The following is a 23,724-nucleotide window of genomic DNA, read 5'->3' as shown; positions in this document are numbered from 1 at the left end:
TCCTAGTTGGCAAAGCCACCCCCTGGCTCCCCAGGAGGCTTATTCTTGCCCTATTTTACCACCATAACCTTTCTTCATGTGCTGCCAAACTCCAGCACCTTGTAACTGGTGCACAGGTGCAAAGAAGATGAGGTTCCAAGCCGAAGTTTGTGGGAGCCATTTCTGGTTGCATTCTTCCAGGGCAAGCAGGATGCATGCTGTCATAAGAAAAACTGCTCCCTTTCCCTTATGGGATATTCTGGAACTCGTATAGAGTCCTTAAGTGGGTTCCCTATCGGTAGGAGAAAATAACAGAGGCCAACCAGAGTATATTGAGAAGCAAAGAGGATGGTAAGCCTGACTTTTATTCAAGGAACTGTTGCAATAGGGTCCCCACTCACCACATGCAGGAGGGAGAACCCTGAACAATGGTGCACAAGCAGTTTTTTGAAATTGCCCACCCTGTAGCCCAAGACCACCACCCCTCAAAACATCATACATACATCACAGAAGGAGGTGGCCTATGGCAAAAATCCTGTCTGCTAGGATACTTGCTAATGGTTACTGATTGCATTACCTGGGCAGTCTCTTGCCATTCTTTTGTGATGGTTAATACTTAGTTCCTCAATCCGGGGCACAGGCTCACCCTATTCATACACAGATATGCCCTTAAAGCAGGATTTGTCAGTCCCATTTGCCTCCCCTTACTGCAGAGGAATATTTGAGGTCATTGTGAAGGACCCTTCCTTTGTTTTTTCCTTATCTGATACTAGGAGCATCAGAGATGCTGCAAGGAGTCAAAACGGCAGTAAAAGTTTATTTTGTCATGACAAAAATGGTACAGACAAGCGTTTGCCCGATGTCTGCCCCCCCCCCCTGGGCGTGCCAGCCATTTATACCCTGTAGAATGGACAGTTATCTGATTTCCGAGAAAACACATGTTTTACAAGAAATGCCATAAAAATTAGGTTTCGTTTTTCCATATTTGGATCAATTTCCTTATTTCACGTATTTCCAGCCCCTCCTTCCTCCTGTTTCAGCCTCCCTCCCTCTGGGGTTACAATAACACCCATTCAACCTTGCTCTTATCTCTACCCACCTAAGCCAGACATTCCTGAGAGAGGCCTATTTTCACTGTAACATCTAAAGCCTTGTTCTGGCTGGTGTAAAAACCTCCCCCCCCCCCCCCTTAGGGATAACATGAGAGAGGAAAAAATCCCTCAAAGATTTTTTGGGATCATATATAGAACAATATTTTAATGGCCCTTCACTTGGGAGAGTCAAAATGGCTTCAGGGTTGCTCTCCCATACTATTTCAGACACATGGTTCATATATGCAGATATGTGTGCATTTATGAATATTCTATATTTGAGACCTTAAAATTCTTATAGCCAAGGAGATAAACCTGGCATTGCTATTCATTCTCTCTCCACCCCACCCCCCCAATAGCTGCCACATGGACTTTTTAAAGTGGATGTCTGAGCCCCAGACTTTACCTTTTGCAAGACTTCCTGTGCCTTTTCAAAGCTGTTTGAGTAAAGTCTCTCCATATCTGTTCTTGAGGCAAGGCTGCTCATTCACTTGGGGAGACCCAAGTTCAAATCCCTCCTCCCCCACTCAGCCATGAAGCTCACTGGGTGACTGGGCCAGTCACTGCCTTTCAGCCTCACCTACCTCACAGGGTTGGTGTAGGGATAAAATGGGAAGAGAATTATGTATACTGCCTTGAGTTCCTTGGAGGAAAAGCGAGATAAAAATGCAATAAATGAACAAACAAAACTATACGCTTTAAGGGTCTAGTGGTGTGCATGTGCTTTTTTATTTTTTACAACCAGGTGGTATATAAATTTTATTAATAATAAATACGCAAAGTCAAAATGGGCCGAGTGTTTCCTCCCTGTACCTCTGCGTAGCAGCAACCAGCTCTCTCGCCCGCTTTGTGCCCAAAAGGCTGAAGCAAGAATGGCGGCATTTTTACTTATTTGGGGGTGTACGGTATGTGAGGGAGGGAGGAATGTCCCACATTTTAGCGAGGTGCTGCATTTGCAGGTGGCTTTTCAGCGTTTGACTCGTCTTTCGTTGCAACCCGCTTCGAATTTACACAGCATGGATTGGAATTTAAAAAATAAATAAATAACCACAACGGGCGCGCAAGGTTTTAGGAGTAGCCCTAGGCCAGAAGGCAGTAAAGGCGGGAAGCGACACAGCTGAGCGGGTCACGAGGAAGAGGAGGAGGAGGAGCAGAATTGGCGCCTTTTCCCCGCCCCGCGCGGAGCCCAGGAAGCTGCTTCAGCGCGCGGGAAAGGAAGGGAAGCCAGGATGAGTGAGCCGGCCGGCATGGAGACGGAGCGGATAGTGGTCGAGGAGGAGAAAGAAGCGGCGGCTTTGATCCAGCAGCTGGAGCAGGTGGGTTTTTGTGCCTACCTGCCTGTCCTACCTTACAAGGAGGCGGGGAGGGAAGCGAGGTGGCGGGAGGCTCCGCGGGCGCGGCGGGCTTAAAATAGGCGCCGGCCGCTTTTAAAATGGAAGCCCCACCTCAGTCGCCCTAATGAAAGCGCTGCTCCTCGTGAGGCTCCTGTGGCGAAGGCGGCTTCCTTGCTATTCGTAGTAGGCGGCTCCCAATGGACATGCTGGAATTAACACTCTTAAAATTGGCCATGTCTGCTTTCATTTCAGCGGGTCGCCTCTGAGTTGCACTCAGCTTGGGCCCAAATTAATCAGTTCATCAGTTGCAGGAGGTTTATTCTTGAGCAACGGTGCATAGGCAGGGACTCAAGGCCTGTTCCTGTTTCAGCTGCTGCAGGGGTCCCTGCCAGGTCCAGCCTCTTGGGGCCGCCTCATCAGCATGAAGGTGAAGCTTTTTAGCCACTGCGCGCTCCAAAATTAAGCACTGAAGGACACTGGGAAGGCTTGGGGCGCTTTTTGGGTTCAAGAGAATGGGGAGAAAATTATGTTCCAAACCCTGGAATTTCACAGGAGTTAAGTCACTCCAGAAGAAGATGTTGGAGCACTCCAAATAATTTGTTCCTGGTAGTGTAATTACTGAGTTTTGTGCTGGTTGCTGCAGTGCACCCCTAATCACTATTATTGTGTAAGTAATAAAGTTATTGTATAATCTTAGAAAGTTGTATAATCTTGGGAGGGGTGTGGCTGTGACTATCACGAGGGAACCCATACTTCTAAATTTGCCACGATGCTGCACTTAAGTAGCACTAGTATTGGATTATTATTACTTCTTACCTGCTCTTCACTGTGAGGGTCCTGGGTGGGTTACAAGAATCTGAAAATAAGATATTCAAAACAAAGCAGGTTGCAATCAAGAGAAAACTCCTAAAATACATGGATATCTCAAGTGTTGGGGGTGGGTAAAGAGGTCGGTGTTCACTTGGGGCTCACTGGCAGGGACAGTACCAAGTTTTGTTGCGGCAGCCTTCCTGGCTGATGTGATAATCATAGAATCAGAGTTGGAAGGGTCCCTGAGGATCATCTAGTCCAAACACCCTGTAATGCAGAAATATGCAGCTGTCCCTTACGGGGATCAAACCTGCAACCTTGGCATTATCAGCACCACACTAACCAACTGAGCTGTGGGCTTTCGCGCCCTCTTTCCAAGGCACCAGTGGGGAGTTCTGCAGGTTTTGCATTTGAGCCCAGCCACAAACTTTGGCCTCAGAGGGCTGGCTTGGGATGACAAACTAGTGAGAGGGCCCAGGATGGACACAGGCAGCTACCCACCCACATGGATGGATCCCAGAGTCTGTAAATAAACAAAATATATGCACTGCTTGAGCATAATAAAATCTCTTTAGTGGTTTACAATGCAATGTTGCACCTTGTTGCAAGGGTCCCTATGGGTATACTGTTTAAAGAAGACCATGCAGATGGACCTGTGGTACAATGTGTGGCCTTCCCCAGCCAGTGGTTCTCCAAATGTTTTGGACTGAAACTTCCATCGGCCCAGCCAGAATGTGCTCTCTGAGTGAGATTGACTGGAGTTGTAGTCCAAAACATCTGGAGGGCGCCAATTTTGTGTGTGTGTGGCATTCCTGCTCCCCAGTATTAGATGTTTGTTCTCTGTGAGCTCTTAATGCAGGCATAGGCGAACTCTGGCCCTCCAGATGTTTGTAGTGAAAATACAAAATTAGGGGATTATTAGCTAACTCTTTATTTATACTGCATGTTTTTTCAAATCAACACCCCAAGTGTTTGACGGTGATTACATTTTACATGCATTTCAGGTCAGCGTTCATTTCCCCAATTGCAGCTGAGCATAAGTACCAACTCCTAGGGGCTTAGGTTACCCCCTAATAAAATATTTGAGAGGGCTGCTTCCCAAAAAAGTTGAGGAAGATTGCCATTCAAATGGGGGGGCATGTGCTGCATCATGTGATCAGTTATGTGGGGTGGGGCTCCCCTCCCCCCCCCCAAGTTGGTACTCCTGCAGCTGAGAACACCGTATCAGAATTTTAGAAGGCAGAATACATTTTTTAAAAAGTGTGCTTTGGAATGGAGTGAATCACTAGTGATATGACGATCTGGAGTAGAAAACAATTCTCAAATGACAGACAAACTTAAAACATTTCTGCTAATGGATTTCACGTAACTCCCAGTACAAGTTCATTGGGAATGTGTTGCAATAATAAATCAATAGATAAGGAATAGATAATTGGCTTTTTTTTTATTTCTTACACATCTTCAGGAGACAACACCCACTGAAAATCCGACCACATGTCTCCCCAGAAGCCCTGTGAAGAGTAAGACTTTGACAAAACAAATTAGAATTCTTCTCACGCCTGTGTCAGCCACATGTGGAGAACACAACAAGCATTTGCCTCAGAAACGTTTGTTAGAGCAATTTTCCAGCTGTGAGGAGTCTTTCGGTAAAGAACCCAAAGCCAAGAAAATCTGTAGTGATTATTCAAGTCCAGAAACGAGGGCTATATCTCATGGAGTAAGCGAGGTAGTCTTCAACACGGATTCTCACAGATGTGGTTCAGTTGTAGAAGCTGTCAGCAGTGATTTGGAGACAGATGGGGATTCCGAGAGTGACAGAAATGATGTAAGTGTCTCTTAATTTGGTGAGGAAAATAACTGCTTATATACTGTGCTTAGAATTACATGTAAGATATGGCTTAAAATTTCAACTCCTGTGAATATTTTGAAACATAATTGCTTGCTTGCTTGTTATTGCAGGAGGAAGTCTCAACACAACTATCAGCTTATGAGAGGAAAAGACTGAAGAACATAACAGAAAATGCCAAATTTTTTGCTTCCCTGAAGCTGTTTGAGGTTTGTTGGAATGTCTTCTGGATTAGAACAGCAAGTTCTAATACTTGGGGTGCAGCCTTGGAAATACCAACCTGGAAGTAACGCCCATTGAACTCAATGGGTCTTACTTCGGAATAGGATTACGCTGTTGATCTTGGTCTTCATCATGACTTTAGCCATATTTTAAAGTGGTATAATTTACTTGAGAATCAGTGTTTGAAACTCCTATTGTTCTAGGCGCGACAGGGAATTCCATTAGTGCAAGCAGTTTCTGAGCTTTGGGCGCAGTACTGCGCCTAAGATTTCAGATTAAAACTGCAGAGTGGAAGGAAAGGAGGACCTTTTTCTGCCTCCTCACTTCCAGCTACTCTTGGAGAAGAGATCCTCTTAAGAGTATTAGGGGGTGGGCAGGAGAAGGACTAGGTCATGTGAAAAATGAACATATTTTAGCTGCAGTTCATTGATTTTCAGCTTTGTATTCTTGTTATAAAAAGCGCACCTAGACATTCCGTTGTTGCGCCCATAGCCTAGGTTTAAGGTGCCATTTAGCTCCTAGCTTTCATATATCAGTTTCTAACACTGCAGTGGTTCCATAGCTAATAGTTAATACAGCAAACATCAGGGCCTTCCAAACATTTCCAGTAAGTCATAAAACAGAATGGGTGGCATTCAGTTATGTTTTGCCAAATTTTACCATTCAAACTGAAGTGAATGGACCTACCTTAGTTATGTTCATTAATTTTAGTGTGTCTACTTTGAGATAAACTTAGTTGAGTACCACTCAACAAAACAGTAACAACAGTTGACATCAGTAAAGGGTATTGCTAAAGCCAAATGCAACAGAAATAAAAATACCTCAGAGGTTAAAAGCCTAGGGAAATAAAAAGATAAATGTGGGATATAAATGTAGTAAATTGAAGCAGAAACAATAATTTTGAAATTTTACATTCTATGCATCTGATCTTACTCTCTCACATTTTAAGTCAGCAGCAAGTCTTCGTAATATGACAGCCAGAGTGCAGTCTCCGAAAATACAAAGGTAAAACTACATACCCATTCATTATGGTTAAATATTTTGGCAATTTCCCCCCTTTCCCTCTTTATGCCATGACAGTACCTAAATCTACTTAACTAATTAATACTGAGAGCTGAACTCCTGCTGGTTGGCTATTGGGAATTCTTCCCTGCTGTATTATATGTGAAAGAAAATATCATTTTAAAAGTAGTACAGTGGTACCTTGGTTTAAGAACAGCCCTGTTTAAGAACTATTTGGTTTATGAACTCCGCAAAACCAGAAATAGTGTCTCAGTCTAAGTCTAAAAACGGAGTCCAAACAGTGGAAGGGCACTGGTGGCGGGAGGCCTCACCTCAGTTTAAGAATGGTTTTGGTTTAAAAATGGACTTCCGGAACGGATTAAGTTTGTAAACCAAGGTACCACTGTATTTGGGTTAATAATGTCATGGCTATGGCAGTAGGAGAATATGCAGTTGCTCCGTCACCTCCTCCTCTGCCTTGTTTTAGCATGTGGGACTCCAGTTTTACTCTTGGCAAGTGAGAGGGGGAGAAGTGGAGTAGCAACATAATGTTTGCTATTTTGGAGCATTGACAGCTTCGTTGCATTTTTGCTGTTTCATTTCTAAAGTACTCTGGGAATTTCATTGCAAACCGAATGGCAAGCTATGGGTTATATTAAATGTACAGAGGGACAAACAAGCAAGGTCTCCAGGTTGTAATTTTGCAACCATTGTGGTGTCTGACGGAGGCAGATAGAAAAATATGATGGAGGGAAATGGAAAGCAATAACAGAAAATGCAGAATAATCTAAAGGAAGAAATTAAGGCTAAATCTGTAGTGGCATGAATGAGGAACACTTGAAACCCTGCAAGGACTTAATGGAGAAATTATGTTGTCTCCGTAGAATTAAACATTCCAAGGCAAAAACTGAGACAACTCGTCGAAGATCGATGCGCTTGCAAAAAGTGGATCCACTGAGCATTCCCCTGCCAGAAGCACAAGCACATCCAGAACCTTCAGTTGACGAATATGTAAGCTGACAGATACAAAGGGAAAGGGCTTTATCTTCAAGTGCTCTCACTGAAATAGCCAAACTTGACTTTGCAAGAGTATTTCGTTCATTCATTGTATTTGTATGCTGATTTTCCACAAAAAAATCACGCTCAAAGCAGCTTACAACAAAGAAATAGGGCTGCATTTCAAACAAACACTACAAAAAAAATCAGAATAACATAACGAAACAGTAACATAGCAGTGATTTCATAATATAGCAACTATTTTATGATGGCATAGCAAAGCAATAGCAAATATAATAGATATAACAAGATCCCTTAAACAACATGCAGCTTCCAGTGTAGCAAAAATGGCAGGGAAGCTTCACAATTTCACGTAAGTTCTAGAAACACCCCTCCCATGATTTTGCTCACAGTCCTCCTGCAGCCACTTGCAAGGCATTTTACTCTGAAACGTGAGGGGTTGCTGAGAGAGCTTTTCTGCTGTCTGGCACTGTAGTTTGGTCTGAGCATCCTTAGACTTCTTTGGTTCCTCATGGATCAAGTGTATAGTTGCTTCAAACAAGTCTTAAGAACTTGGCTTTGCGAAAATAATTTGGGTTGGTGAATAAAGTGGAAAGATTGATTGGGATGTGGGAGAATAAATATTAATGTTATCATTAAAAGTCAAAGTTTAAAAAAATGAAAATACAATTTTAAAAATTGAAAAGTATTATTATTTCATAATTAAGTTGCTCTCTGTTATTTACTGTGGGGTGCACTGATGAGCAAGTTATAAAGCAAGCCAGTGATATTTTGTACCATTTCCTCTCTTGAAAGCCTCCTTTGCCACCTGGACCGCTTCAGATGATACCCATAGATCAAGAGGAAGGAAATGATGTAACTGAAGGTTTTCTGAATATGTGGGCAAAAATAAGTCAGGTATCATTGTTTTGACATGTAGTGAGCCTAAATACTTTTTTTAAAAAAATAATTCAATATCTGCATGGTAAATTCCTTTTGTTTTCCAACCAATTTTACAGGTAAAGCCTAAGGTGATTGAGACACCTACATGTAACTTGGAAAGGTAATTTAAAAACCAGTTTTAACTACACCCCCCTCAAATTCGCTTGGTTTTTGTGGATATTAACATGCTAATGATTTTGTCCCAGTTACCAAGCTCGACTGCGTAAAATGGTCCTCCAAGAAGATTCTGTAGCAAAAGTGGTCCGAAACCGGATTCACTCCGTGGCTATCCATCCATCTGAAAGCAGAACTTTAGTAGCAGCTGGAGACAAGTGGGGACAGATCGGTCTCTGGGATTTGGTAAATAGCTTGTGCTCAATTGTCTTTGCTATCTATTACTGTTTATATCATAGAATCATAGAGTTGGAAGGGACCCCGAGGGTCATCTAGTTCAACCCCCTGCAATGCAGGAATCTCAGCCAATGTATCCAGGACAGATGACCATCCAACCTCTGCTTAAAAAGCTCCAATGAAGGAGCGGTCACCATATTAAAGCGTATTCTAGAAGGGTCAGGCCCTTCTAGTCCGGCATCCTATTCTCAGAGTGGCTAATCAGATTCCCCAATGGGAAGCCCACATGCAGGACTTGAATGTAATAGCAGCACACTCCCCGCTTGTGATTCCCAGCAGCTGGTATCCAGCAACAGTCTGCCTCCAGCACTGGAGGTAATACATTGCCATGGTAGCTTGTAGCCATTGATTGTTTTGTCCCCTGCAAACTTTTCTGGCTCTGTCTTCTAACTGAGAAGGAACTGACCCTCCTGAATGGGAAGGGAACCACACTGTAAGTTCTGTTTCCAATTTCGAAAAGAGAAATTATGAGAAATGTACTAATGCTGTGTCTGTTTGTACTTCTTAGGACAGCGGATTGGAAGATGGAGTACACACCTTTGTTCCCCATAGCCAGCCAGTTAGCTGTATGTATTTTTCTCTGTCTAATCCTGCTCATCTTCTGTCTGTGAGCCACGACGGCACGTTACGACGTGGGGATGTAACCAGAGCGGTCTTTGATGAGGTGAATGTTGGTTGCAACGTTGCATCTATTGCAAGGTCTCAATAAAGATTATTTATTCATTTATTTGATTTCTAATTCACCCTTCACCGTAAGTTCCCAGGGTGAGATACAATCATTAATGGAAAATAGAGTCATAAAAACAGATAAAATAATTAAAATTATAAAATAAAACCATTCCAAATGGAACAGAATAGTATACTGCTGCAATGACTTCTGCTAAATAGTAAAACTTCCATTTTTACTGAAAGAATGGAAGGAAATGTAATAGATTATGTGTTCAAACATTAGCAGAAACGCAACAAAATCGCAATATTCCCTTGTTTAGAATGAGATCCCTTTGGATCTATAATGCAAAATCAGATATGGTATTCCTCCATCTTTCTATCTTGTTCAAGCAGCTCCTCCAAGATGGATGGAAGATGGAAAAGAGCAGCGCTCTCGCTCTCTCCTGTTCACTTCTGTCTCATTAAGGACCACAACATAGTATTACAGCACGTGCTTTACAATCCTTGCACATCCAGAAGAAAAGGGGTGGCCATGATGGGAGGGGGCAGTAATCAAATAGCAGGTGATAGGAATGACCTCAGCCTGAGACCCCAGAGAGCTACTGCCAGTCAGAATAGACAGAACTGGGTTAAGTGGACATACAGTTCCACATAGTACAAGGCAGCGTCCTGTTGTTTTTATCCATTGCTACAGGCAGAATTCAGTTTCTTAGTCAGGATTTTTAACTCTGTACATTTGGAAATCTTGTCTGTCTGCAAGTGTGCTTGTAGTAATTGGCAAAGAGGATTGAGGAAACCATGGTGTGGCAGCCAGAGAAGCACCCTACAGTTGTAGGGTATCCTACAGCTATTGAGATATATCAGCATAAAATTGGTAATTCAAAATAGGTTTAGACTTCACCTAAAAGTAAACCTCTTTCTCATTCTCAGGTGTACAGAAATGAAGAGGACAACCTTTCCTCATTTGATTTCTTGGCTGCAGATGCCTCTACTCTGATAGTGGGAATGTGGGATGGAGAGGTAGCTGTAGTAGATCAGAGAACGCCAGGAGCTTCCGCTGAGCTTTTTGTAGAACTTAATTCGAAGACGACAAGGACCATCCATACCAACCCACTCAGCAGACATTATTTCGTAGCTGCTGGAGCAGGGTAGGTACAAGCTGTGATACGTGATTGCTTGTTGCAGTACATTAGGAATTTGGAGCCCAGAAATCAAAGAGATGTGATGCTAGTAAGTGAATAGAGGCCTCCTCTTGGGACCGGAGTCCCAATAGATTCTTCCCAAGCCTAAGACCTCTGGACATTCTCTAAATTTAGGGGAGGGGGGACTCTGAAGAGATTACAGTGGTACCTCGGGTTACATACGCTTCAGGTTACAGACTCTGCTAACCCAGAAATAGTGCTTCAGGTTAAGAACTTTGCTTCAGGATGAGAACAGAAATCATGCTCCGGTGGCGTGGCGGCAGCAGGAGGCCCCATTAGCTAAAGCAGTGCTTCAGGTTAAGAACAGTTTCATGTTAAGAATGGACCTCCGGAACGAATTAAGTACTTAACCTGAGGTACCACTGAATAGTATTGCTATACAAAACTCCTGGTCACAGCCATTGACTAAAATCCTAAGTAGTTTTGCTTTCCTGTGCCCTTTAAAATTCATTTCCACCCCAAAAGAAGTGTCCTGCACAAATTATAGCATTGCATACATTGTTTCCCTGTTTTTAATTTACAGAGAAAACAGACCTGTGATAAAAGATTGCATAAACTTACAGATTTTATGTGGGGCACAGAGAGAACTTCACATGCTCCAAGATGATGAATGCTTTTCAGAGATTACAGAAAGAGCAAACCTTTCTGTAAGAGCAAGCTTATTTTTATCTCCACATTCTTCAGTGGAGGGGGATATCCTGATGAGGACACCCCCCTCCCCCAAGGAATGCGGAGCCATTAGACTCTCTGTCCCCTCCTTTGGAGAATTCAGTTTTTGGAGGAAGAGAGGAGCTCATTTAACACAGCGGTAGATAAAAACTCTTCACTTCGTTCGAGCCCTGGATAAACAGAAGCAAAATTTCCCAATCTCAGCCTTGGCAGAGGGAGAAAAATATGGGAAGGCCCTAGGACCCCGTGGTTGCAGGGGAGCCTAAATGGCCATGGAAATTAGGAGTTACATGAGAGGAGGTGATGTCAGAGAGCTCTACCCACCATGCTAGCTGGCGTCACAATCTCTTGAGGAACTCCTTGCGACCTCACAGAACCCTAGGGTCCCATGGAACCCTGGTTGAGAAAAGCTGTAGCAGACAGTTGAGAGTAGTAGCTTTTCTCCCTCCCTTACTTCAAAACTTTTTTTAAAGTTTTGGTACTTCCTTTTGCTTTCCCTGTGTTTTCATTTCCCGTGGATGGCTAATTGCAGTGAGAGAAAGGAAAAGGAGAAAAGCGACTGTCGCCAAAGAAGGGCAATGCACCCACCCACACTGCACACTTGGGGACCAGTGAATCCCCCAGCCAGGACTGGTACTCATCCCACCTCCACACCCTGAAGCAAAGAGGGAGCAGCACCTTGGACTGCTGTGGATCTTGATCCAGCAGACTCCTGGCCTTGAGAACATAGCATAGGCAGAAACAGTGCTCCCCTTTGAGCCAGAAAGTGGGCACCAATTCAGAGATGGGTTCTGCGGAACCTTAGGCGTGAGGTCTCCTCTGAGCATCTGCTAATTCATCCACAATGGGAGGAGGAAGTGAGTGTATATGCTGAGCAGCTCCCCTTAACCCCCTGATCTCTCTCATAGGAGGAAACTTGTTTCACTCAGAATCCGTACCAGTGTATTAAGACACTTTTATATACTTACAATATCAAGAACATAAAATCAAACAGATCTGCAGTTTACAGGCCAAAAGGGAAACAGGCACACGCAGGGAGATGCCATGATTTTTCCCTTCCCCACATAATTATTGTCTCAATTGTAAGCAAACAATGGAATCGTCCTCAAATTCTGTTATTCCCCCCCACCCCCATATTGATACAGTGGTTTCTCATTTTCTTAAGTGCAGTTTGTCCCAGTATTTTGTTTGACACCTGCAGGGTTTTATGCTTTCAATGTCCTTTTCCCCTTGATGTGTGAGGAGCTCTTGCCACCACAAGAGACAGGAAGTCTAATAGATTAGCTATGCCTGGATAGTCCATTGGGAGGAGATGTCCCATTCAGGACACCCTGCTAGCCACTGAAGAAGAGACACCCAGGATGAAAGTCTTAACGTTTCCATTTATGCCGCAGGGATGTTGATATTTACGATGTTCGGCACCTGAAGGCGAGTGGCAGCAAGCCCGTGGTCTCTCTTGCTGGGCACACCAAGAGTGTTGCTTCTGCTTATTTTTCACCTTTGACTGGCAACAGGGTGCTGACTACCTGTGCTGATGATACATTGAGGTATGAGTGGGAAGGGAGCTGGCTTTTGTATTAACAATTTCCTCCTGTGAAAGTCCTTTTTCACAGATAACTGAATTTGCTGCCCTGAGACTTGGCTGTGGCCCGTGGCTTATATGGCGTCAGTAGTGGAATTGAGCAAGTTAATAGGACTGTTGAAACATAGGGCTGCTGTAGATCCTACCATGTTCAAAGGCAGGGTGGGAAAGGTTTGGAACTCATGCCTCTTGCTGACCATTGTTGGAAACAAATGTAGGAGACTCTGTGAGAGATGTGTATGGCTGAGTTACGGCAATTAAATATTTTGCATTGAGGTGTGTGGACCCTTATGACCTTTTAAAAAATCTACCTCAAAATATTGCTTGTATTTAGAAATACATAGCATATTTTCACTCGATGACCAGTAGGGAGACACCTTGCAATATAATTGTTTACATAGTCTAAACCAGAGGGTAGGGAGCTAAATGTGGCCCTCAGGATTGTCCTCAGGCAACACACCTTCCTTGAGTGTTTTTGCCTGACTGGATTGTGTCCTTGAACTCTTTGATGTTTCCTGTTGATCCTCATGCTGGATTTGAATAAGTAAGTGAGTAGTTTTGGGGGGGGCTAAATTGAGTATTTAGGGTTGTTGTTTTTTTAAGCCCCAACTTTTTGTCTCTTGCAGGATCTTTGAAACCACATGTATATCATCTTCAGTCCCTGTTCTCACAACTATCAGGTGAGTTAGAATAGGATTTACTCTGGTGCTAAGATTCAAGTTTGATGGAGGGGATTATGAGATCACAGACTCCACAGTGAGCAAACACAATATTTGACTGTAGCAAAGTGGTTTTTCCACTAGAGAGCATGCACATCAGATTTAAGAACCCTGGTTTTCTAGATCAGCCCTCCCCACCTAGTGCCCTCCAGATGCTTTGGACTACAACTCCCCATCAGCCGTAACATCATTCAGTTGGGCTGGCTAGAGCTGCTGGCATGTTGCTGTCCAGAGCAACTGGAAGGCAGCGATGTAGATGAATCTTAACTATTTCTCTCCCCCCTTCCCCTTTCTGAATAGGCATAATAACTACACGGGACGGTGGCTCACAAGGTTCAGAGCTATTTGGGACCCAAAGACGGATGACTGCTTTGTGGTGGGGAGTATGTCTCGACCAAGGCAAATTGAAGCCTTTCATGCAACAGGAGATTTGGTCCATTCCTTCCTCAGTGAAGACTACCTTGGCTCTGTTTGTTCCATCAATGCCTGGCACCCTACCAGGTACATTCTTGCAGGTGGTAACTCTAGTGGCCGCCTCCATGTTTTCAAAGAGTGAAAAAAAAGTTGAAGAGAATGTTGAACCTTCAGGTAACAAAGTGTATGAGTTGCATTTTGGTTGTGTTAGGACTTTTGTCCCTGGTGAAAGACAAATATATTCATTTTCAAAACTTTCTAAGTGATAACAGAAATAAATAAGGCTAGCCTTGTTATTGAAATGCAGTGACTTATTGCAGGCTTCTGCAAGGTTGTTTATGTGAAACTGTTAAATGGTTTCAATATATTTAAGTTCATTCATAATGGCTTAAAAATCTACAGAGCAGGCTGTGTACTAGATCATGTTTAATTCAGAGGTTAATTGCTAACAATTATTCTAAGATCAAAAGGGTGTTTTGGTGTGTATCAAGAGTGGTGAGAAGGCACAGGCTTTCTCTTAACACCCAGTAACTTGAACATAAGCAGCATGTTAATAATGTTTATGCATCATTGCAAGATGGAAAATGCAATTATGTCTGTTGTGTAGTAACACCAGATGGCACCTTACACCAGGGAAGCATTCATAGTAAATAAATCAGTGTTAGACCTGCTCATCATGTTCAACTTTTTTAAAGTATGCACAATAAATGCTTTGGAATCTGTATAGCACCATGTGGTGATTGTACCAAAATCATAGATGATCTGGCAGTAAAAGTATATATATCCAATTTAAGTTTGTTAAGCATTCAAGTTCTGAAAACATTAAGGACAGAGAGGTTGAAAGAAATTTTCCACAGTAGCAGGTAGCACTTCAGGAATTGTCTAAGCAGACATGTCACATGAGCAGAAGCATCAGTTTACTCAACAGAGAACATTTTCATCATAATTAAATATTTATTTAAATTTAAAAATACTTCTATATGGCACCAATGATTTATGCTAACTACATGTTGAATATGTAGAAAAAGGTACATTATTTTGAAGGGAAAATGTAACACAGCATTTGGCACATGAAAGGTTAACGTCTATATTGTTAGGAAAACTAAAATTCACATTTTCAGGTAACTTACTTTCTACTGCTTTTAAATATGCAGTACGCTAGTCCTTATTAAGAGTTTGTTTCCTCTGATACAGCAACCTATGGAAACCACCACAGTTTATACAAATGAGACCAGGAACAACTTAGTAGTAAGTGAAACATGAAACGTAACATGGGGCAAAACAGGAAAAATGACTTTTTTTCAGTTGCCAGCTGGAAAGTTTTCAGGATAAAACATTTGGCAAAAACAAGACACAATCCATTAGGAAGAGGTTCTGCAGTGCAAGCCCCAGAGAAATGAAAGTGCACGGGAGACCTTAACTCTAGGATTGTGGCCAGAATTTTTTAAAAAGTAAAATAACTATCTAAAGCCACCATCAGTATTCATAAGTTGTCCACTTTGAAAATGAAAATGTCCATCGTACAAAATAGTTACAGATAACAGGACAGGTGTGTGGCATGATCAACAATACCAACAATTAAAACATGAAATAAATACTGCATCGTTATCTGGGATGGAGAATGTTAAAATTAAGACTTTTCACTCACTGCATAGAAGCATCGTTTACTACAGACTGAGGTAGGAACACTACACTAGAAGTTAATTTTGTTGCTGTGTTGCATAAAACAGTGTGTATCCTTGTAAAATCTATCCCTTGTATCTTCTTGGCAGGCATTCAAAAGTTTGTTTATGTACCTGTATAAGCAAAAGTGAAAGCCAAAATCTCTCTTGGCTCTTGTGACTTCCAAGCTGGCAGTTGCAGTTAATGGTCAGTAATCAAACAGATCCTTGTAGCACTTCCACGATGTGTTCAAATAACAGGGAATCCTTTTCTAGTGTACCGTACACCCACACCCACACCCCAGTCTGCGTCCAGTAACCTTTGCCAATATTTAGTGTATTGCTAATAGTGTCATTGTGCTCTTTTTTTTCCTAATGATGAATGACCAGCTGTGGGCAGAGTGTAACTGAACTTGGAAAGGAAATCAGTGCTTGAGATTCCCACGCCTATCCACGCACCCTCCCATTGGGCAAGTCCTGGCAGTGCTTCAGTTCTGCGTGAACTTGAAGGGCTTGTGTGCCTGCTGAAAATTGTAGTAGCCAAGTCAGAGACAAGATAAATGAAACCAGCCTCTTGAAATATTTCTGATTTAGATTCCCAAGTGACTTGAAATCTCTCCCTGAGATGAAATAAAACACTTGCCAGTCTGATTTCATTCTCTTGCTCTGCTCATCTTGGTGAGTACTCTCACCATATTTAAAATTTATTGCTCCTTTTACAAATGAGCTGTTATTTCTCAGGCTTTTTAGATTAGACTATCCACATCACAAGACAAAAAGTAAGAAAAAAATTTCTGAATTGCCTTCAGGATGGAAACGTGTGGGTCAGATTGTTCTATGTGTTTTCATTCCAGTGCTACCTCCCCCACGTCCTTAAGTTCTCCATTGTTTTAATGGCACAAGGTAACCCATTTTCCTTCCTCCAGAAGTTATGAATGGGTTAGCTTGATGCTCAAATACCATCCTAAAAACAGCCATAATATTTTGTTTACCACCAGTCACTTTGAATACCACACTATATTCACCTAATTCATAAAGTAAAAAAGACTTGGTTTGCTCGTTAACAAAATAGCATTTTGTTCTTAAAATATATAGGTTGAAACAAGTTTGTTCTTTTGTAGTACAAAAACAAGTACAGCTTTCTGAGGCAAAATGTCTTTCAAAGAAATTGGATATGATCACTACTACTTAATACAGCAAGACTCAGTCAAGTATAATCAAATACATATATTTATTTCCCCCATATACTAACTCTTGCTTTATATGGGGACTTTACTGCTCTAAGAAAAACTGCATTTCTGGGATCCTAAAGGTCAGAAGTTGAAATTCACAAAGGACAGGTTTCTCCTAGTCACACTTTTCAACGCTAGGGGGAAGAATTAGATTTACACCTCATTGCTGCCTCCTTGTCTCGTGCCTTAGCTATTGCTTATAAAGAATTGAGTGTGTTTGGGTGACCGTATGGTGTCAGAACCTTAATCCCCCCTGCCCCCACCTTCAAAATTCCAGATCAAGCCAGAAGTTTGATTGGTAAAATAGCAAGACTATGTTTAAGGTGGTAGTGCTGTACACAGTGGCAGTTTTAATAAAATAATAAAATACTAAAGTTACAACTCAGTAGCACCATTACAAAAGCTCCTGCATAAAATGACGCTGCCTTCTTGAACTAGTGTCCTAGCTGGAGGCTGGCACTTAATGCAATAATCAATAGTAATAAAATAAACTCTCTTTACTTGAAATTTTTGAAATGGCCACCTCTAGGAAAGCTTAAAATTAAACTTGGAAGAGTGCAGAATAATTTAAAAGTTGGAAAGCAAACCAGTTGAAGACACTTCCAGGAAGAGGACGTGTAAAGAAATGGGCATTGTTTGAATCTGGCGCATGTGAGAAAGTCTTATCCCTTTCTTCCGCTTGGAAACAACTCTCCTAGGCCGCTGTTTACTTTGATTCATGAAAGGAGGACTTATTTTATGTGCCGATGGTGCCACGATGTGTCCCATTTTTCTGGGAATGGGTAGCAGGGATCTTCTGCAATCCACCTGGCTAGTTACTAGGAGGAGTCCTGCCTTCAGGTGTCAATGAGTAGGCTGAGCACGGAGCGGATTTTGCAGGCAAACCATCGCCTGAGGGGACAAAAGTATTGATAATGGAATTGTTCAAACTCGGGGGTCTGGCGAATATCACGGAAAAAGGCAATGTCAAGGTCAGACTCGGTAAGGATGATCAGGAGGAGGAGCAAAACAAAGAGGAGCCCACCGGTCACAAGGAGCAAACGGAGGACACTGAAAACAAACTTATTCACCTGTTCTGCTTGGGCTCCGCCACCGCTGCCCACACCCTGGCACAAGGCTCGGAGCTCCCTCCCCAGCTCCTCGGCCTCGGCCACCGTGGGCGTGTTGGCCTCAGACTCCTTTTCTTCCTCTATGCTGCAAGGGGCTCCGTTGATCTGCCTGGAGAGCAGCATCAGCTCAAGGCTCTGCTCAGCTACCGGCGTGGGAAGGACGCTGTCCGAGGGACTGTAGATCTCGTCCGAAATGATGGCCACACGCTCGCTGCTCTCGGCCCGGTAGGCCCGTGAATGCGGCAGGAAGGCATCGCCGTGGGAGGCTGACCGTACCGGGGTGGAGTGGGCACTGTCCCGCAAACACTCAAGCCCTGGAGAGAGGGAGGGAGAGAGGAAGAAAGGGCCTGGCTATGGAGAAAGGTGAGGGGAGTCGCCAACGCATTAGCCAGCCTCAGCATGGAGACACAGAAGTTGGGCTTTCAATATCTACCTTGATAAAATACTGTTTATCCCAAGATCAAGATATCACTGTAAATGGAGCATGCAAGTGAGGGCATGAGGGCAGAAGAATCCTGGAGGAAGTTAACCTTTCCCAACCTAATTCAAAACATTCCTTAGATTCCTCTTAAGTGATTCTGAATGCCAAAAATTCAAGCACAATGCAGGCTTGTGCCTTTTAGTGGTTTGGTGGAAATCGGTTGCATATTCCCAAAATCTGAAACTCCAGAAATTCCCCATCTGTACAATAAGCAAATTTAGGGCATGTTTGTGAACACCTGGAGGCTTCCTGGCTGGATTCTCCTCCCCAAAAGAAAGAAATGGCTGTCACCACACTGAGCAGGCTGAGAGCATCTCTGAAGGCTTTCACATCAATGGCTTCTTCTGTCCTGGCCCAGAGAGCAGACCTAGATCTCATGGCCTTAAATTACAGGTAGATTTTGGTTGGAAACATTTTGATGAAAGGAATGACTCAACAATGGAACCAGTTAGTTGTGTGTTTTAGGAGGAGGGCTGTTATTTGCTGGGCAGCCATGTCTGCAAGGCTAGGTGGTCTACAAAGCCTCTCTGCAGCACCTCTATGATGATAGAATTGGTCACATAAGAAAAGCAGGCCAAAGGGGGGGGGCCTTCTGGTCCAGAATCCTGTTCTCTTAGTATCCAACCAGATGCCTGTTAAGGGACACCTGAAAACAGGACCTGTGTGCAATAGCAGAGCTTATCTCATTTGTGATTCCTGGCAGCTAGTATTCAGGCACATTGCCTTCAGCGCTGGAGGTGGAGCCCAGCATTCATGGCTAGTAGCTTCAATGTTAACCCAACCTTGAGAAGAAGCAACGTGGAGCTAAAACACATGGGGAAAGTGTGGGTGCATGGAGCACCACATGTGATTGCACATAATCTTTACTGCTTACTTGGTGCAGAAGTCGTGGCTTGGGTGAATTTGCAACAGCCCAGACTGCCCTTTAAAGTTCATTTTAGTTACACCTAGGTTAGTGGCAGAGTACACACCATTGCAAACTGTTCACATAGGCCCTAGGGAGTGACACTTTTAAATTGAGGGAATAACTTGCTTAGCTGATAAAATCTGCCAGGTTTTATCCATTGTGGTTGCACAACAGATTAAAAGAAGGCTATCTCAATTCGCAAGTTAAAAATCCAGCATCTTTCTAAAAGGTTCCATCAGCACTAGCATTTCCACCTGCCTGATGGAACCACCTCCTTTCCCACCCTTCTGTATACTGTTCAGGTGGGCAGGGGAGTGGGGGGGCATTGCATTAGCCAGAGCCCTTCATGTTGGATCTCCCATTAGTGGAACTGCTTAGTTGAAGCTGGCCCCACATAAAAACTGCCTTTTTGTAGCCCAAAGGACACTATAGAAACTGGCAGTACACCCCAGAAGCAGCCTCTGGCTTCACCTTGGGTCTTGCTCTTGACACTGACCCAACTTCAGACATTAAACTCCAGAGCTCAGTTTAGCAGGTACAACCATGATGCAGACCGACTCTTAATTTCCTCCATGGGCCCTTGCCAGGGGTCCGCCATTAGCTAGTGTGCTGTGTGTGTAGAAGGGGAGAAACCCTTCCACAGCCATGTGAGAAATTTCATTTAAAAGGGTCAATCTTGCAAGGGATTTTGTCTTCTCCCATTAAGATGCAGGTGGCAAAGCATTTGTAGCAAGCACACAGCATTCTTAAGCCATACACCAGCAGAATAACAATGCATGGAGTTGGCCAGCCCTCCCTGCGGAAATTAGCATAAGTGCATATGAAACGGTCTCCTGTCCTTGCGTTCCATAAATCACTTGAGACAGCTGCTTCCCAATTTGGCCACAAGAGAGTGATACAGTACATACGAAAAGGACTCCGGTGGAAAGGCAAACCTGGCATTTGTGAATGTTTCTTTCATTAAGACTGAAACCGAATTCACATTTAAAATAACACTTCCCGCCCCCGGTAACTACAGTAGTTCCACAAAATAGACTCAGATTCCATTCCGAGAAAGGATTAACAACGGATGAGGAGCTTGTAGCACAAAGACCATCCTAACCGCAAGGGAGGCGAATGTGCAAATGTGCCCTTGGCTTTGTTCAGAAGAGAGATTAAATCTGAAGAGTACTGCAAAGCTACACGAAGTCACCATTGTGTCCAGACCTCACCTTCCATGATAGAGATGTGCACAGCTCTCCTTCGAGTTCTGGGGACGCTGCTTAGCCGTGGCCCATGAGTGATGGAAGGACAGCTACGGCTAGGAACCAGCCCTGCCCTACAGAAAGGAAGCACACAAAACGGTGTTGGGAATGCAGCCGGCATCAGAGGCAAGCCTCCTTAAGATTATGAGCCAAACCCAGGAAATGGCCCCTTCCAGAAAATGCAGGGGTAGAGCAGGAGAACACATCCTGGGTGGATTTTGCAACTAGCAGAGGAACAGTCTGCTTACACTGAGTCAGACCACTTCTTCCTTTAGGCCAGGACTATCTACACTGACTGGTGGCAATGGCTCACCAGCCCAACCTGGAGACTGAATATGGGGCTTTCTGGATGCTTTGCTACTGTGCTATAGATTTTCTATGGGGAAGCTGTGCCCCACTCCCATTTGTTACTGAACTGCAGCCAGCGTGGCTTCTCCCAGGTGAGCCCCACAGCTTGTCTTCCAAGCTGCCTCTGCTGAGCCTTACCTGTGTATTTCTGGAGGCTCCCTCTTGATCTTGGCACTAGACTCCATCACTTCTTTTGCAACTCGGCCACTGAAAGTGGTTGGAGAACAGAAGCCGTGACAATAGCAAGAAACCACCTTTTCCCCCTCCAGGGTTTCTGCCAGCAACTCTTGCCTGCTCTAGACACAGGAATCGGACTTGCTTAAAGCTCAAAAGAAAAGTCATCCTTCCTGGCAGGCCCATTCAGTGAGCAGAAAGGACACCCCCAGTATATTGGCTGTGCTATTTACTTCAAAATGTTATGCTGTTTTCCTTCCCTTGTTGCATGGCCTTGGCTGCAGCACTTTCCTTGCCACCTATTACTGGCTTTTGCTTCTTGGCTGTGCACTAGAGTGCATGGAAGCAGAATTTGGCCCAGCTACAGCAGTCCTTTTATTTCAGATTTTTACTTACTGTATTTATATCCCACCTTTCCTCAAGGCGGCTTTGTGGATATCCCCCAGTTTAACTTTGCAACAACCTTCTGAAGTAGGTTAGGCCGAGAGGCAGTGGCATAGCCCAAGGACACCCAGCATGTCCCATGGACGAGTGAGGGTATCAACCCTGGTCTCCCAGGTCCTACTCTGGCACTTTATAACCACTACACCTCACACTTAAATTCTGGCATACGGCAAAACAGCTCGCTCAGAAAACAAAGGGGAAGGCACCTCTTGAATCGCTGCATTATATTGGGAGCATCAGATGAGCAGCCTTGCCTTAGGAAGGATTCCAACCTCACCCTCTTCCAACTGTTTAGTCAGCACCAGCATTTTAACTTCCCTGATGAAATGATATCCACCACAGCCCCGTGTGCTGTTCTGGGGGTTCTCCTAACCTCCCCCCACAGCCAGTTGTGGGGCAGGGAGAGCAGAGTGGGAGAGAAGCCCTGCTATGCCAGGAGGAGCTCCTATTGCACTGGCAGGGCCAGTTAGTTGGATCTGGCCTGATAATTTTATCTCAAATTCAACACAGCTGAACTTATAACAGACTCGTTCCTCAAGCCACACAGAGGAATCATCCAAGAACATACCCAGTAACTGCTACTTACGGTCATTATTTACCTGTATCGGAACCGACTCCCTTTGAAAAATAGGTTACTGCTGGACACAGTGCGGACTTGGCTTGACTTCTCCAACCTGAAACAAAAAAGCAGGCGTTGGCAGAAGGCCCATAACTTGGGTTTTGGCAGCATTCTGCTGGCAGACTTTATTGGAAATGATGTCAAAGCTCCTGCTCTGGGAGCAGGTAGAGAGATACAAGAAGCCCCTGCGCTCCCCTCGGTTTGGTACCCCTGCCAGTGTCCAAGGTGAACAGTTTTTTAACTCAGCATCTTTACTCCTCCAGAAGCTACTCTTGACTTCCCTCCCCTTTTTTTTGCATTCCAAGTCAAAGCAAAGGGTCTGACATGAGAATATAAAAAGAGCCTGCAGAATCAGGCCAACTACCCTATCTAGTCCAGCATCCTGCTCCCACAGTGGCCAACCAGAACCAGATGCCCCAATGGGAAACTCCCAAAGAGGACCTAACAGCAACTTCCTCCTCCTCAGGCTCCCAGCAACTGACATTCAGAAGCATTGCCGCTTCCAAGTGGCAGAGCACAGCCATCATGACTAGTAGCCACTGCACTTGTTGCCCACCCTGCAGTGCCTCTGCGTGAATTTCAGACTCACGGCCCAGAGAGAGAGGTAACTTAGCTGCAGAGGAGAAAGAGGTGCAAACTGATCCAGAGTGGTAAAGCAAATGCAAAAGTCTCCTTCAGTGAGATCCGCAATGGAACATTATTGGCTAGAAAAACATTCCGCCCAATCTTCCTCACCTAGATGTAACTGGGAGTTCACAGGAGGCTTGGGGTTGACACCTCACTGCTACCAAACTGCTGGAGCTGATCAGCAATCCCAACACTGGTTGGGCTACTTCACTAGGAGGAGGAATGGGCTTGCTTTTTGAATAAGGATACGGTTTCTGGCTGCTTCCACACTGCCACTATTTTGCAGGTACACAAGTAAATTTCAGTCATGTAATTAAAGTGGATTTTGTGCTGTTATAAAGCAAACCCAGCTTCCGAGGGGGGAATGTGGTAAGGAAGGTTATGAGAAAATGCACTGGAAAGTGTGGGTTAAGTGGGACATCACACAGCATCATACTACCTCCATGCAAACCAAGAATGAATGCTCACAGTGGGTGTTGCATAAACTTCCACACACATTTTAGCTCAACAAACAGATTGTCTGGAAGAGCCCCTAGCCTAGAATCTTTAGGAGGGGTGCTTTGGGTGAGGCACTGGTTCTGTATAGAGGGGATCAAGGATAGAACAGAGCGGTCTTAATTGCATCCATCATCTGGTTTCTGGGGATGCATAAGCAGAAGACAATGTACCAGTGCTGCTATTCATCTGGAAAAGAAGCAAAAAGATTTGTGAAGCAAAACGGCAGCTGTGCTTCATGTTAATATAATGAGAAATGAGACGGCCTGATTGCAGCTTACCCAAACAGAACAAAGCAGCACACATTTTCTTGCAGCCCACCGACTACAAGGAAGCACACTAGAGAAAGCAACCTTCTATTTTATAAGCAAAACACCAAATTAGAGGGAGAGAACAAAGGATTCTGTTTGGGGGCTACTAGAGATGAAACGCCTCTTCACAAATAATCCGTGTTTCTGGCCCATTGTTCCTTAGTTACTTCTCAAGCTGGCTGTT

General features: G+C 44.0%; 2 protein-coding genes across 11 annotated transcripts in view; one reads left to right on the top strand and one right to left on the bottom strand.

The window, feature by feature from the left end:
* The first annotated feature begins 1,969 nt into the window (after positions 1-1,969).
* WDR76 (WD repeat domain 76) overlaps positions 1,970-23,724 on the top strand; it is a 29,619-nt gene continuing 7,864 nt past the window's right edge. The window contains exons 1-14 of one of the 4 annotated variants that reach the window (XM_083713140.1): positions 1,971-2,386; positions 4,680-5,039; positions 5,174-5,269; positions 6,232-6,287; positions 7,169-7,295; positions 8,097-8,198; positions 8,300-8,343; positions 8,429-8,582; positions 9,142-9,297; positions 10,233-10,450; positions 12,568-12,720; positions 13,382-13,435; positions 13,775-13,975; positions 15,940-16,200. In XM_083713140.1, the coding sequence (XP_083569266.1) occupies positions 2,300-2,386; positions 4,680-5,039; positions 5,174-5,269; positions 6,232-6,287; positions 7,169-7,295; positions 8,097-8,198; positions 8,300-8,343; positions 8,429-8,582; positions 9,142-9,297; positions 10,233-10,450; positions 12,568-12,720; positions 13,382-13,435; positions 13,775-13,975; positions 15,940-15,985 (1,854 nt within the window). In that variant the 5' untranslated portion in view covers positions 1,971-2,299 and the 3' untranslated portion in view covers positions 15,986-16,200. Of the gene's footprint in view, positions 2,387-4,679; positions 5,040-5,173; positions 5,270-6,231; positions 6,288-7,168; positions 7,296-8,096; positions 8,199-8,299; positions 8,344-8,428; positions 8,583-9,141; positions 9,298-10,232; positions 10,451-12,567; positions 12,721-13,381; positions 13,436-13,774; positions 14,611-15,939; positions 16,201-23,724 lie in introns of those variants that run through there. The other 3 variants (XM_083713141.1, XM_083713142.1, XM_083713143.1) reach the window with 3 other exon arrangements.
* FRMD5 (FERM domain containing 5) overlaps positions 14,823-23,724 on the bottom strand; it is a 128,200-nt gene continuing 119,298 nt past the window's right edge. For 4 of the 7 annotated variants that reach the window (XM_083713156.1, XM_083713157.1, XM_083713162.1 and 1 more), the window contains 4 exons: positions 22,088-22,162; positions 21,009-21,077; positions 20,490-20,596; positions 14,823-18,204 (listed from right to left, as the gene is read on the bottom strand). In XM_083713156.1, coding sequence (XP_083569282.1) covers positions 17,618-18,204; positions 20,490-20,596; positions 21,009-21,077; positions 22,088-22,162 — 838 coding nt within the window. In that variant the 3' untranslated portion in view covers positions 14,823-17,617. The remainder of the gene's footprint in view (positions 18,205-20,489; positions 20,597-21,008; positions 21,078-22,087; positions 22,163-23,724) is intronic. The other 3 variants (XM_083713158.1, XM_083713159.1, XM_083713161.1) reach the window with 1 other exon arrangement.

This window comes from Podarcis gaigeae, assembly GCF_964106915.1.
Source record: "Podarcis gaigeae genome assembly, chromosome: 14".
Lineage (NCBI taxonomy): Eukaryota > Metazoa > Chordata > Lepidosauria > Squamata > Lacertidae > Podarcis > Podarcis gaigeae.
Note: the sequence above shows the minus strand (reverse complement) of the source record. Positions and strands in the feature narration are given on the sequence as shown.